The sequence below is a fragment of the Coregonus lavaretus genome (assembly GCF_964263955.1).
Source record: "Coregonus lavaretus genome assembly, chromosome: 3".
Lineage (NCBI taxonomy): Eukaryota > Metazoa > Chordata > Actinopteri > Salmoniformes > Salmonidae > Coregonus > Coregonus lavaretus.
The window spans coordinates 51,851,515-51,866,763 of NC_139990.1; the positions used below are offsets into that span (position 1 = coordinate 51,851,515).

Below are 15,249 nucleotides of genomic sequence, written 5' to 3' on the forward strand. Positions count from 1 at the left end.
GGCTAGATGGGATACATCTTCTTCGATGAGGTTCAACGGCGATTGGCATCCAATACATGTTGCATTACCGCCACCTACTACACTGGAGCATAACTCCCTTATACTTTGCTTTAAAAAAATAATAATTGTTTAAATTAAATTTTTAAAAATAACAACAATAATACTAATACCCTACCATCTAACACTACACTCACAAAACATGTTTTTTAAAAAATACAATACTCTATACACTATTTAAATCTATTTAGTCCTACTTCCGGCCAACAGCCTAAAAGGATGGAACATCACCACTTAACACACCCTGTAACTCTTCTGATGTCAAGTCTCGCACACCCAAATCCCTCTCTGCAGCAGCCACCACAACCTCTATTTTCTGCGACTTACGTTCCATCCCTGCAGTACAGTTGATAACCATTGCTATAAATGCCAAAAATCCAATCTTACTGAAACATATATCACTTGTTGGTTTATCCCTCTGTACTGGTACAGATCTACTACTCACACCACTCCTCTCAGAATCCCTCCCCCTTGACCCATCTTCCTCTACTTTCTTCACTGCCTCAGCATATGACAACTTCTGCACTACTCTAACCCTGGAAACCTCAACCTGCCTCTCTCGCATTGGACATTTCTGATCCCCAGCCCCATGGGCACCCCTACAATTAACACATATCACTACTTTCCCCAATGCTACACATTCCTTTGTCTCATGCCCTTCTGCACACCTAGGAACCTCCCTCCTACACACTGCTACCACATGCCCATAAGCTTGACTCCTGTAACAACGTAATGTATTCGGCACAAAAGCTTGTACAGGATAACTTATATATCCTAACATCATTTTGTCGGGCAAAGATTCAACAACAAAACTCAAAAGAACAGACAATGACTCTTCTGTTTCTCCACTCACGCCACCCTGTCTGCGTCGCACCAAACGACGAGCATCACAAACACAGAGAATCTTCCACTTCAGTTGGTCAGCTTTCACATTTACCGCTACCCCAGTAATCACTCCTTTCAATGGCGCCCTTTTCTTGAGAGCAAAACAATTCACACCTCTTGCCCCCATTTGTTTAACACGGAGCGCCTGCTCCCTCAGACCAGCAGAAACACAAACAATTATCACAAGACCACTTCTGGTTACCCTCACCGATTCCACAGCACCTAACTCTGTTTTCACCCACCCTGAAACCACAAATGGATCAGCCAAAAGGCAAGGGTCCAATTTTTCCAAAAACGTCACTCCTACTGTCACAGACTCATCTTTATCCTGACCCTCGGTGCAAGCCTCGGGTGGGATACATCTAATGTAAAATTACGTCTTAAGTAGATTTTTTTTCCATAGCTAACCCTAATAATTTTCCTAACCTTAACCTAATTATCCTAACCTGCTACGTTCATTTTCATAACCTGCTGCGTAAGATCTCCTAGCCTGCTACGAAAAGTAAATTCTAGTCAATTGCGACATAAACTGTATTCCATCTAGTCAAAACAGTGTTTGTTTACTTTCTACATTCTTCTTCAAGTTTTATTGGCGAATCGCAACCAACACAAACATAGGCACAGACACATGCATACACACACATGATAACATACGCTCTATACACACACGTACACATGGATTTTGTGTTGTAGATATGTGGTAGTGGAGTAGGGGCCTGAGGGCACACACTTAGTGTGCTGTGAAATCTGTTATGAATGTATTGTAATGTTTTTTTAAATGTATAACTGCCTAAATTTTACTGGACCCCAGGAAGAGTAGCTGCTGCCTTGGTAGCAGCTAATGGGGATCCAGAATAAATACAAATACAAAATCTGATAGGTGCATACACCTCCACCTACTGTACTGGAGTGTGCAATTGGCATGCTGACTGCAGGAATGTCCACCAGAGCTATAACCAGATAATTGAATGTTCATTTCTCTACCATAAGCCGCCTCCAACGTCATTGAGTATTTCTGTCTGTAATAAAGCCCATTTGTGGGGGAAAACTCATTCTGATTGGCTGGGCCTGGCTCCCAAGTGGGTGGGCATATGCCCTCCCAGGCCCACCCATGTCTGCGCCCCTGCCCAGTCATGTGAAATCCATAGATTAGGGACTAATTTATTTATTTCAATTGACTGATTTCCTTATAGGAACTGTAACTCAGCAAAATCTTTGAAATTGTTGCGTTTATGTTTTTGTTCAGTATAATAAAATCTAATCTCATGGATAACACTATTGATACCAGAGCTGCCAACTCACACGCATTTGACCCTCTTCTCACGCTTTCACGGCACACCTCTTATATCTCACGCATTGAAAAGTACTGGTTTTATCAGTCCATTGTATAGTCAGCGCGGTAACTTTTCAACTGTGCTCCAAATCGTTTTGAAATCGCAGCATCTGCACCTGAAATTTAACATCATGAGCAGAATCACTATCAATGTCCTGTCTTGCCACAGCACGGTGAACCGCGGCACATCAAAGCATATGATTGGTCTAGTCATGTATCAAGGGGATTGGATGCGCGTTTTAAAGGACAACCCTCAAGATTAGAGTGGAGTTGAATGGATAGAGATCGTTGAGTTTATAAAACTGTAAAAAGAGCAGCCCGGTAGCGCTGTTTTATGTACAATATTGTGAACAAAATTTGGTTGCTGTTACTCCCGTCCCTATTTCAGAATGCAGCCTTTTGACAGCATGTACTAAAGTCGATGTAATCCACACGTGCATTAGTCCCCTCGTTGGGTGATTGGCATTTAGGCTGTGACAATGAAACAGCAGCAGACAGACCTACAGTATGTTTTATCAGGGAAGTTGGGTAGGATCACCTGATTTGCACTATGAAAATCATTTTCTCAAACAGATTGTGAACCCAAAGTGTAAATTTGACTCTAGAGGGGGTACAATAAATATACAATAATTTGGGTAGAGTGTAGGGGAAGATTTATATAATATTTTCTTCAGGAGATTTTATTCGCTCTTTACGTTGTTTAGTCTGATTAAATAATTAGCATTCTTAACAATGGGCTAAAATATAGAGTAATCACTGTGCTTATCAGCAATAACACTACTGTCATTCCCCACACTTATTTTATTATTCCACTTCTTCCTAATTTTGCGCAATCTCGTATTTTAAATCTGATATGCCTACTTGTGTCTTTGAAAATGAATTATATTAGGCTATGCATTTTTGCCATTCATGGACAGTTTTGAATAAGTCATACAAATAAGCATTGGATATTAAATGCTCCAGGAATCAAATATCATTTTAAACATTTTAGTATTGTGCACATGCAAAAGCAGAGATGGTAGACAACTCATAAACGCATCATATTTTGACAACCTAGAGTAAAATGTTTGCAAGGATCTACAACTAGTAGGCATAAACCATCTGAATATTGATATTCATTCGATTTTTGTTGAAGGTCGGGTGATCTTGAAAAAGGAATTGTTATAACAAAAACATTTTCAAACACCCAGCACTTGGGAAACATAGATATGGAGTGGCCAACCCTCCTGGAAAGCAAGCAGGATTTTCTTCCATCCCGATTTTAAAGAGATATATCACCCAAATGACAAAATATAAAATGTTTGTGTCCTTACCTTCAAAGCAGTCTATGGACAAGCAGACTGCAATCTATGATTTGGTTATCCACTGCCATCAACCATTAATATTAACATTACCTGTGCAGAGCCTTGGTGTAGTGGTAACACTCCCCGGCATGTGTTGCATACAACTTTCCACGGGAGAACAGGGCTCAATCCCTGCTTCCAACCTTCCCACTGTTTTTAGCATTTGCCTGTCTCCCTATCTCATTTCATTACTGTCTGAATAAAGTGTCAAACCACCTAAAAAAAAATAAAAAAACATATCAGCATACTTTACATTTCATCCCCAAAAATCTCAAAGTAACAAAGTAGTCGAATTTTGAGTGTTCATTTAATGTTCAAAGCATCCTGAATATACCTAATTTTCCACCCTGGTAATAGGCCTAAGCCATGTCAAAATACATAGAATTGCAGGGAAATAGTTTAAAACAGTAAAATCTTCCTGGGGGTGGACCCCCAACCCCCAGTCTAGGGATTGTGCCAGGGGGCAATACAATTCACACAGCAAATCTCACTCCAGCTTTCTTCAAAAGTTGGCAGCCCTGAATTATTACAATGCTCTAAAATAGTAATATAAATATTGCATGACTTAGTTATCATACATTTACTACAATGATGTACACATATTAACAGTGAAAATATTCTAAAATAATATATCTGTATTACTTGCTATGAATTTATCAATTTGAACATCTTATTTTACAACTTGTACAGTGCGTTCGGAAAGTATTCAGACCCCTTGACTTTTTCCACATTTTGTTACGTTACAGCCTTATTCTAAAATTGATTACATCTTTTTTTCCCTCATCAATCTACGCACAATACCCCATGATGACAAAGTGAAAACATGTTTTTAGAAAATACCTTAAAACAGAAATACCTTATTTACATTCAGTATTCAGACCCTTTGCTATGAGACTCGAAATTGAGCTCAGGTGCATCCTGTTTCCATTGATCATGCTTGAGATGTTTCTACAACTTGATTGGAGTCCACCTGTGGTAAATTCAATTGATTGGACATGATTTGGAAAGGCACACACCTGTCTATATAAGGTCCCACAGTTGACAGTGCATGTCAGAGCAAAAACCAAGCCGTGAGGTCGAAGGAATTGTCTGTAGAGCTCCGAGACAGGATTGTGTCGAGGCACATTTCTGCAGCATTGAAGGTCCCCAAGAACACAGTGGCCTCCATCATTCTTAAATGGAAGAAGTTTGGAACCACTAAGACTCTACCTAGAGCTGGCCGCCTGGTCAAACTGAGCAATCGGGGGAGAAGGGCCTTGGTCAGGGAGGTGACCCTGAATCCGATGGTCACTCTGACAGAGCTCCAGAGTTCCTCTGTGGAGATAGGAGAACCTTCCAGAAGGACAACCATCTTTGCAGCACTCCATCAATCAGGCCTTTATGGTAGAGTGGCCAGATGGAAGCCACTCCTCAGTAAAAGGCACATGACAGCCCGTGTAACAGTGTTGCTTCCGTCCCTCTCCTCGCCCCTACCTGGGCTCGAACCAGGGACCCTCTGCACACATCGACAACAGTCACCCTCGAAGCACCGTTACCCGTCGCTCCACAAAAGCCGCGGCCCTTGCAGAGCAAGGGAAACAACTACTTCAAGGTCTCAGAGCGAGTGACGTCACCGATTGAAATGCTACTAGCGTGCACCGCTAACTAGCAAGCCATTTCACACCGGTTACACTCACCCCCCTTTTGACCTCCTCCTCTTTCCGCAGCAACCAGTGATCCGGGTCAACAGCATCAATGTAACAGTGTTGCTTCCGTCCCTCTCCTCGCCCCTACCTGGGCTCAAACCAGGGAGCCTCTGCACACATCGACAACAGTCACCCTCGAAGCACCGTTACCCGTCGCTCCACAAAAGCTGCGGCCCTTGCAGAGCAAGGGAAACAACTACTTCATGGTCTCAGAGTGAGTGACGTCACCGATTGAAATGCTACTAGCGTGCACCGCTAACTAGCTACCATTTCACACCGGTTACACTCGCTTGGAGTTTGCCAAAAGGCACCCAAAGGACTCTCAGACCATGAGAAACAAGATTCTCTGGTCATTTAGCAGATGATGAAACCAAGATTGAACTCTTTGGCCTGAATGCCAAGTGTCACATCTGGAGGAAACCTGGCACCATCCCTACGGTGAAGCATGGTGGTGGCAGCATGGGGATATAGTGAACAGCGCCGGAAGAAGATGGCTGCCGTTTTACAGCCCTCTAACCAATTGTACTACTATGTGTGTTTTTCCGCGTTATTTGTAATTTATTTTGTACATAATGTTTCTGCCATCGTCTCTTATAACCAAAGAGAGCTTCTGGATATCAGGACAGCGATTACTCACCTCGCGTTGGACGAAGACTTTTTCTTCAACGAGGCGTTCGCGAAGGATATTCTACAGACTCCCGACAAGGCCCAGATCCCCGTCATTCGCGTGAGGAAGAGACGGAGATATCGTGGACGCAGATCCGGGTGCCTTGTAAGGATCCGACGGCGAACGAGTAAACTGCCTCTCCCATCAATCCTATTAGCCAATGTTCAATCTTTTGAGAATAAAATTGACGATTTAAGATTACGGTTATCCTACCAACGGGACATTAAAAACTGTAATATCTTATGTTTCACGGAGTCGTGGCTGAACGACAACAATGACAACATTCAGCTAGCGGGCTATACGCTACATCGACAGGACAGAACTGCAGACTCTGGTAAGACAAAGGGTGGCGGTCTGTGTATATTTGTAAACAACAGCTGGTGCACAAAATCAAATACTAAGGAAGTCTCGAGGTTTTGCTCGCCTGAGGTAGAGTATCTTATGATAAGCTGTAGACCACACTATTTACCAAGAGAGTTTTCATCTATATTTTTCATAGCTGTCTATTTACCACCACAAACCAATGCTGGCATTAAGATTGCACTGAATGAGTTGTACAAGGCCATTAATCAACAGGAAAACGCTCATCCAGATGCAGCGCTCCTAGTAGCCGGGGACTTTAATGCAGGGAAACTTAAATCCGTTCTACCTCATTTCTACCAGCATGTTAAATGTGCAACCAGAGGGGAAAAAACTCTAGACCACCTTTACTCCACACACAAAGACGCATACAAAGCTCTCCCTCGCCCTCCATTTGGCAAATCTGACCATAACTCTATCCTCCTGATTCCTGCTTATAAGCAAAAACTGAAGCAGGAAGCACCAGTGATTCGGCTAATAAAAAAGTGGTCAGATGACGCAGATGCTAAGCTACAGGACTGTTTTGCTAGCACAGACTGGAACATGTTCCGGGATTCTTCAGACAGCATTGAGGAGTACACCACATCAGTCACTGGCTTCATCAATAAGTGCATCGATGATGTCGTCCCCACAGTGACCGTACGTACATACCCCAACCAGAAGCCATGGATTACAGGAAACATCCGCACTGAGCTAAAGGGTAGAGCTGCCGCTTTCAAGGAACGGGACTCTAACCCGGACGCTTATAAGAAATCCCGCTATGACCTCCGACGAACCATCAAACAGGCAAAGAGTCAATACAGGTCTAAGATTGAATCATACTACACTGGCTCTGACGCTCGTCGGATGTGGCAGGGCTTGAAAACTATTACAGACTACAAAGGGAAGCACAGCCGCGAGCTGCCCAGTGACACAAGCCTACCAGACGAGCTAAACCACTTCTATGCTCGCTTCGAGGCAAGCAACACTGAAGCATGCACGAGAGCACCAGCTGTTCCGGACGACTATGTGATCACGCTCTCCGTAGCCGATGTGAGTAAGACTTTTAAGCAGGTCAACATTCACAAGGCGGCAGGGCCAGACGGATTACCAGGACGTGTACTCCGAGCATGTGCTGACCAACTGGCAAGTGTCTTCACTGACATTTTCAACATGTCCCTGACTGAGTCTGTAATACCAACATGTTTCAAGCAGACCACCATAGTCCCCGTGCCCAAGAACTCTAAGATAACCTGCCTAAATGACTACCGACCCGTAGCACTGACGTCTGTAGCCATGAAGTGCTTTGAAAGACTGGTCATGGCTCACATCAACAGCATAATCCCAGAAACCCTAGACCCACTCCAATTTGCATACCGCCCCAACAGATCCACAGATGATGCAATCTCTATCGCACTCCACACTGCCCTTTCCCACCTGGACAAGAGGAACACCTACGTGAGAATGCTATTCATTGACTACAGCTCAGCATTCAACACCATAGTGCCCTCTAAGCTCATCACTAAGCTAAGGATCCTGGGACTAAACACCTCCCTCTGCAACTGGATCCTGGACTTCCTGACGGGCCGCCCCCAGGTGGTAAGGGTAGGTAACAACACATCTGCCACACTGATCCTCAACACGGGGGCCCCTCAGGGGTGCGTGCTCAGTCCCCTCCTGTACTCTCTGTTCACCCATGACTGCATGGCCAGGCACGACTCCAACACCATCATTAAGTTTGCCGACGACACAACAGTGGTAGGCCTGATCACCGACAACGATGAGACAGCCTATAGGGAGGAGGTCAGAGATCTGGCCGTGTGGTGCCAGGACAACAACCTCTCCCTCAACGTGACCAAGACAAAGGAGATGATTGTGGACTACAGGAAAAAAAAGAGGACTGAGCACGCCCCCATTCTCATCGACGGGGCTGTAGTGGAACAGGTTGAGAGCTTCAAGTTCCTTGGTGTCCACATCACCAACGAACTATCATGGTCCAAACACACCAAGACAGTCGTGAAGAGGGCACGACAAAGCCTATTCCCCCTCAGGAGACTAAAAAGATTTGGCATGGGTCCTCAGATCCTCAAAAAATTCTACAGCTGCACCATCGAGAGCATCCTGACTGGTTGCATCACCGCCTGGTATGGCAACTGCTTGGCCTCTGACCGCAAGGCACTACAGAGGGTAGTGCGTACGGCCCAGTACATCACTGGGGCAAAGCTCCCTGCCATCCAGGACCTCTATACCAGGCGGTGTCAGAGGAAGGCCCTCAAAATTGTCAAAGACTCCAGCCACCCTAGTCATAGACTGTTCTCTCTGCTACCGCACGGCAAGCGGTACCGGAGTGCCAAGTCTAGGTCCAAAAGACTTCTCAACAGCTTCTACCCCCAAGCCATAAGACTCCTGAACAGCTAATCATGGCTACCCGGACTATTTGCACTGCCCCCCCACCCCATCCTTTTTACGCTGCTGCTACTCTGTTAAGTATTTATGCATAGTCACTTTAACTCTACCCACATGTACATATTACCTCAACTACCTCAACTAGCCGGTGCCCCCGCACATTGACTATGCAACGGTACCCCCCTGTATATATAGCCTCCCTACTGTCACTTTATTTTACTGTATATATAGCCTCCCTACTGTCACTTTATTTTACTTCTGCTCTTTTTTTCTCAACACTTTTTTGTTATTGTTTTATTCTTACTTTTTTGTTTAAAATAAATGCACTGTTGGTTAAGGGCTGTAAGTAAGCATTTCACTGTAATGTCTGCACCTGTTGTATTCGGCGCATGTGACCAATAAAATTTGATTTGATTTGATTTGATTTGATGTTTTTCAGCGGCAGGGACTGGGAGACTAGTCAGGATCGAGGGAAAGATGAACGGAGAAAAGTACAGAGAGATCCTTGATGAAAACCTGCTCCAGAGTGCTCAGGACTTCAGACTGGGGCGAAGGTTCACCTTCCATCAGGACAACGACCCTAAGCCCACAGCCAAGACAACGCAGGAGTGGCTTTGGGACAAGTCTCTGAATATCCTTGAGTGGACCAGCCAGAGCCCGGAATTGAACCCGATCGAGAGACCTAAAAATAGCTGTGCAGCGACGCTCTCCATCCAACCCTACAGAGCTTGAGAGGAACTACAGAGAAGAATGGGAGAAACTCCCCAAATACAGGTGTGCCAAGCTTGTAGCGTCATACCCAAGAAGACTAAAGGCTGTAATCGCTGCCAAAGGTGCTTCAACAAAGTACTGAGTAAAGGGTCTGAATACTTATGTAAATGTGATATTTTATTTGTTATAAAATTGCACAAAAAATTTAAAACCTGTTTTTGCTTTGTAATTATGGGATATTGTGTGTAGATTGATGAGGGGAAAAAACTATTTAATCCATTTTAGAATAAGGCTGTAACGTAACAAAATGTGGTAAAAGTCAAGGGGCCTGAATACTTTCCGAATGCAAAGCATCCACTTGGTTATTATTAAAATATACACATCATTCTGTCTGTCTATGTATTCTCCTGGGGACTGGAGTGATCTTTGACCTCTGTGGAGCCCAGGTTGTCTGTGGGCGGAAAGCTGGGTTCAGGGAGCTTGTAGGCCAACTCACTGAAAGACAAAAAACAACATCTGTCTGTCTGTCTGTCTGTTCTTCCATCTTCCTGATTTGTCCGTTCTCTGTAGTGTCTTACCTCTCTCCATCTCTCTCTGTAGCAGCCTGACGAGGGAGACAAAAACCAACAGGGGTGGTCAGTATTTCCCACAAACATATCAATAAGATATTCAGTGAAAAAAGAGAAAGTGCTTCCATCTTCAGTATGGGTTACCTTGTGCTTCTGTGGGAGCGGCACCCCGCCGGTCTTTCTAGGCCCCCCAAGAGTGTCAAAAGAATTACTGCGCACCCTTATGGCTCTCTGCAACAAAGACAGGAAATATGGATGCCAAGTCCAAAACCCACCCTTTCCCCATACTGTAGCGAAAAAGTCAAGAATGTCTGACTTCACCTTAAAGTTTTCGATGAACCCTCCACTCCCCTCAGTTACACCCTTCATCCCCTCAGAAGTCGAGAGGGCGGACACAGGCGAATCTCCCATCATGCACTGGGAGCGGGTGGACAGTTCCGCCTGCAGACCCTCCAGGAGGGACGAACGAGTGCGCAGCTTGAAAAGATAGGATGAGAGGAGAAAGGGAGGAGAGAAGGAGGCAGCATAGAGGAGTTAAGTAAGAGATGGGGAGCAGAAGAGAGGAATTAGAGAAGAGGAAAGACTTGTTGATTAGGTTTCTGTTCCACATAAAAAGATACCAGTTTTGCATCTAGAAAGTCTTTGGACCTGTGCATGTAATGCCTTAAGCATTACTGCATACATGTATAATGGTGTTAGTGTTGTTCTTCTGTGGTTACCTCAAGTCTGCTGAACCTCTCAGCCTTATAACAGGAGATCTCTGCATTGATAAGCTTTGTCAGGAGGAACTCTCTCAACAGGGAGCTCTGCAAGAGAGGCCAACAGAGACACACTGAGAATGCATCATGGTCTTTTACCATGTCACCAAGTTCAGATGTGAATTCTATTCACCTCTGTGAATATGGGAGGATCAGGGAGGGAGGGACCAAAGGGAGGTACATCCTCTCTGGCTGCGACTGACACCTGCAAACAGACCACTTTCAGGTTTGAAAAAGGCTTTCCATTCCAATAAAAATAACTACAGTGATAAGAGATCAATGTGTCTCTCCTTTTGTTTTATCTTCATACCTGGAAGACCCCTCCTCCTCCTGCCTCCTCCCCCTCGCCCCCCACTCCCTTCCTCACCCTCCTGACCACTAGGAAACAGTGCAGGAAGTGCGAGCCGATGACATCAGACAGAAAAGGGGTTTGGCCCTCCTGGTAAACAACAGCAACGATGTCGTTGCCGATGTGTCTCTTCCTCTGTAGCTGTAAGGAGCAATGAACAGAGGGTAAGAGGGAGCCACTGGAGCTGGGTTGAAGTGATTGACTGTGGGTGAGTATGATTAGTTGTCGTTATTCTAGCTAGCCTGTTGTGTATCGCCCTCTGTGAAGGGCAGTTTGGTGGACACATGGAACATGATCTCTCTGCCGTGGAAGGAAGTGAAGACCGCATCACTTCCTGTCTGGCCGTGACACACGTCCAAACCTCCTCGGAACCTGGAAGAGAGGGAGGGAGAGAGAGAATGGGGGAGAGAAAGAGGGAAGAGGCAGTCGGGGAGATGGAGTGACAGTAAGCTGCTGGCATCTTCTTATTAATCTCTTCCTGTTACAATGTCATATTTCTGTAATTTCTCCATAAGGCCATGTCACCATGTAGGTTACTGTACATTACCCAGTGAACCCTTGAAGTGTGACTGTATCTCCCAAAATAGAGAGGAATTCTTGAAACTCTTCACTTTCCTCATTGTTACAGAATATGTCCTCCTCTGTCAACTGTAAAAGATAGAGAGAAAATATGAGATGTAATGTAGACTAGTGCTCCTATTTAATGCTACCAAGCTTCTGCCTGCAGTCCAGTTATTTACCTGTCCCTCTCTCTGATACAAGACACCAAACTTGAAGTTCGGAGACACTCTGTGTTCATCAAATGCTGTTATAAGATCTGGTGCCTGAAAGACAGAGAGGGGAAGGGAAAGGGAGAAATGAAGGGAGAAGCAGAGGGAGAGATAGAGAGATAAAGGGGAAGAAGAGGGCACACATTTTTGTCAAAATTGTCTCAGGTTTTAGAGGTCATTTGAAGAGTACATTCTGTGTAACATGAAGGCCTAAAGCATTTGGGAATGTGTACAGTGAAAAAGAAGTACCTTGAGGTAACTGACCACATCAAATCTGGGCACAGTCACACTGTCGCATAGCATCTGAAAAGGACATGGTCAGTTTGGTTTTTTTCAATGATGGTAATTACTTTCAGTAAAAGTATAATAAAGGTTAATCTAAAATACACACGTCTGTTGGAGAGACTAGTAATGGTACCTTGGCCAGCTCCACAGCAGATGGGATGTTTGGGAACAGAGACACAGAGAAAACCCCATGCATAGAGCATTCCCTCATTCTGGAAAGGAAAGACAGACACGTAATAACTGTTGCTCATGGAATTCACCAGGGTGTTTCATTACATTAATTGAACAATTTCCATTCTTTCTGATATAACCTCAGTATTACTCTCAGCCTCTTCTCTTCTTCCTCCAAACAGACAGAGAGAAGGAGGGGTCCCAGGGAGGGGTCCACTGCTGTGAACGAGTGATGATACTGACATAGGAGAGAAAGTCACACAGCTACTATGTATGTATGTATTTCATCATATTGGATCATAGTCCATCTCTACCATCCAATAGAACAGAATAAGAATAGTCCTATGGGTGGTACTCTACTAACTCGTGAGCGGAAGAACTCCTGGTAGTATGTGGCCTCGCTGTCTCTCTCCATGATGTCATAGGTCTCTGGGTCTAGTCCGTAATGAGAGGATGTCGGACTGGTCTCAGCAAACTTCTGTAGCGGGGGGTCTATCCAGTAACCACCCAGCTTTGGAGGCAGGATCAGAGGAAGGTCACGACCTATCTTCAAAAGCTGAGACTTTAAAAAGGGTGAGATGATAATTAAAAAGTCTGTGGTGTATCCAATTAACTGTAGATCTAGCAGTATCCGTAGGATGATGTTTGAACTGATGTGCTCATGGTTGCACCAGCATACATAATAATGAGTTTTATGTATGCTGGTATGAGTGTTATTGCTATTGTGACGTCAGTATTTTAGGGAACAAAATGTCTGTATCGTTGAGAATATTGAAGGTCAATTATTTCAAATGCCTTTATTTGTATCCCATGTTCAATGGAAACAAAGTTGAACATGCCACATACATGCCACACATGTGCACACAAATCTTGCCATTATATTTTAGGAGAAAGACTCACCCTCAAAGGCAGAGGGAATTCACAACGCTGTTCATCGAGCCTGCTGCCCTGATGAAGGAGAGTGAAGGTAACAGTGATATATATACTGATTGACTAACTGGAGAGAGAACTGTTGTACACACAGAGACTACACAAAACAGAAGGGGAATGGTGCTGTACACTCACCTGCAACTTCTCAATGATCTCAAACAGCTCTGTCACCTTACATGGAAAACACAGATAGACAGTCACACAGGCAGACAGACAGATAGACAGACAGACAGAGTCAGACAGACAGACAAACAAACAAAGACAGACAGAAAGAGTCAGACAGACAGACAGACAGACAGACAGACAGACAGACAGACAGACAGACAGACAGACAGACAGACAGACAGACAGACAGACAGACAGACAGACAGACAGACAGACAGACAGAGAAAGGAGGTTCAGGGAGAAGCAGGGAAAGAAAGAGGAACAACGTTAGATAAAGACAGATGCAGGGAAGTGCAGGGAGACTAAATTAGTGATGATGCGATCAACAAATGCAAAAAGGCTATAATGACGATGATGAAAGGATATGGCCATAGCACGATTAAGTCCTTTTACCTTCTGGTTGCTGCCAACAGAGAGGAACGGTTTGGTCTCACTGGTAGGGGAGTCCAAAATATCCAGAGTGCTGTGTTCTAAAGGTTCCGGTCTGCTGCAACAGGTGGAATGACAGAGCAAAGCAATAATAATATAATAATATGCCATTTAGCAGACGCTTTTATCCAAAGCGACTTACAGTCGTGCGTGCATACATTTTTGTGTATGGGTGGTCCCGGGGATCGAACCCACTACCTTGGCGTTACAAGCGCCGTGCTCTACCAGCTGAGCTCACTTTTTCCATTCATCAACTGCAAGTGTATCAACCGCTAAATCCAGTGCAAAATGACCAGCGAGAAGGAAACTACATTAAATGTGGATAAAGGTAAATCAAGTAATTATTACGTTTCACTCACCTAATCTCATTTTCAGATATGAACTTGTCCACACTGTGAATAGGGGAAGTGGTAACTCCTTAGACAATGTGCCGCATGACATTAAGGACTACTTCTATGAACAACATTTCTAATTCAAGATTTAATTCAGATTTTGACACTAGAACCAAAGCATTTTAATTAGTTCTCAGTACTGTGACTGTTACTCACCCTCCATATGCCCCAAAAGTGAAACTTCTCTTTCTGGAGAATAACTTCTCGTTTCTGCTGTCTCTCTCCATCGTTCTGTTGTGTGAGTGCCAGTGTGCTGCTAGCTATAGTCAATCAGTGCTGCTTAGGGATGAATTAAATCACTCCCCTCCCTCTCTCGCTCTCTCTCCGCCCCCTGCGTCTCAGTCATTTAATCTCTCTACTTCCTTCCCTCTATCCTGCTGTCAGCCAGACTAGCAATATTAACCCACTCTTGGCCGCAGGGACACACACTGATGGATAACAAACCCCCATGACCCTGCCCTGACATACAGTACATGTATGGACACAGAGACAGAGGGGTCGCTGGGTGTCGATCGCCATGCTCTAAGAAACACAGGTAGTGGTCTCACTGACTGGGTGTGTTTAAAGATAGGAATGGTAAATAAATAAATAAACGCATGAGAGATTGCCTCTTTAGACCTGTTACCCTTTGAGTATATAGAACCATCAATTATTGACAGCACATACTGAGAGAGGTGCAAGGCAGCGGGAGAGGAGAGGAGGAGGGGAACGGGGATGGGTGGTAGTGGAGGGGGCAGGGGGTATTGAGGCACACTGCTAAAGGGGGAATAAAAAAATATTTAGGGTGGTTAGAAATACTGTATGTTCATACTGTATCTATGAATACAACATTAGGCTTCATTTGTGCAATAAGGTCAATTATGTTGTGGCATAATTTTTAGTTATCGTTATCAAGGAAGATTTTTCATATCAACAGACCCCTTTCTGTGTTTGCAAACATTTCCGCCCCATATTGGTTGCAGAACATAAGGGAGTTCTCATAGACTGCCAGCTAAAAAAGCCTCC

At 44.4% G+C, this 15,249-nt stretch overlaps 1 protein-coding gene across 1 annotated transcript; it reads right to left on the reverse strand.

Moving 5' to 3' along the window:
- Nucleotides 1-9,821: 9,821 nt before the first annotated feature.
- LOC311117171 (rap1 GTPase-activating protein 2-like) lies at nt 9,822-14,471 on the reverse strand (the record flags this gene model as incomplete). Its single annotated transcript, XM_084157493.1, has 19 exons — nt 9,822-9,921; nt 10,005-10,030; nt 10,140-10,226; nt 10,317-10,472; nt 10,715-10,801; nt 10,887-10,958; nt 11,064-11,243; nt 11,345-11,474; nt 11,650-11,750; nt 11,843-11,926; nt 12,122-12,175; nt 12,291-12,369; nt 12,469-12,566; nt 12,693-12,890; nt 13,229-13,276; nt 13,394-13,429; nt 13,817-13,910; nt 14,212-14,244; nt 14,401-14,471. The coding sequence occupies 19 exons, from the start codon at nt 14,469-14,471 to the stop codon at nt 9,822-9,824; spliced, it is 1,734 nt and encodes a 577-aa protein (XP_084013619.1).
- Between the last annotated feature and the right edge of the window lie 778 nt (nt 14,472-15,249).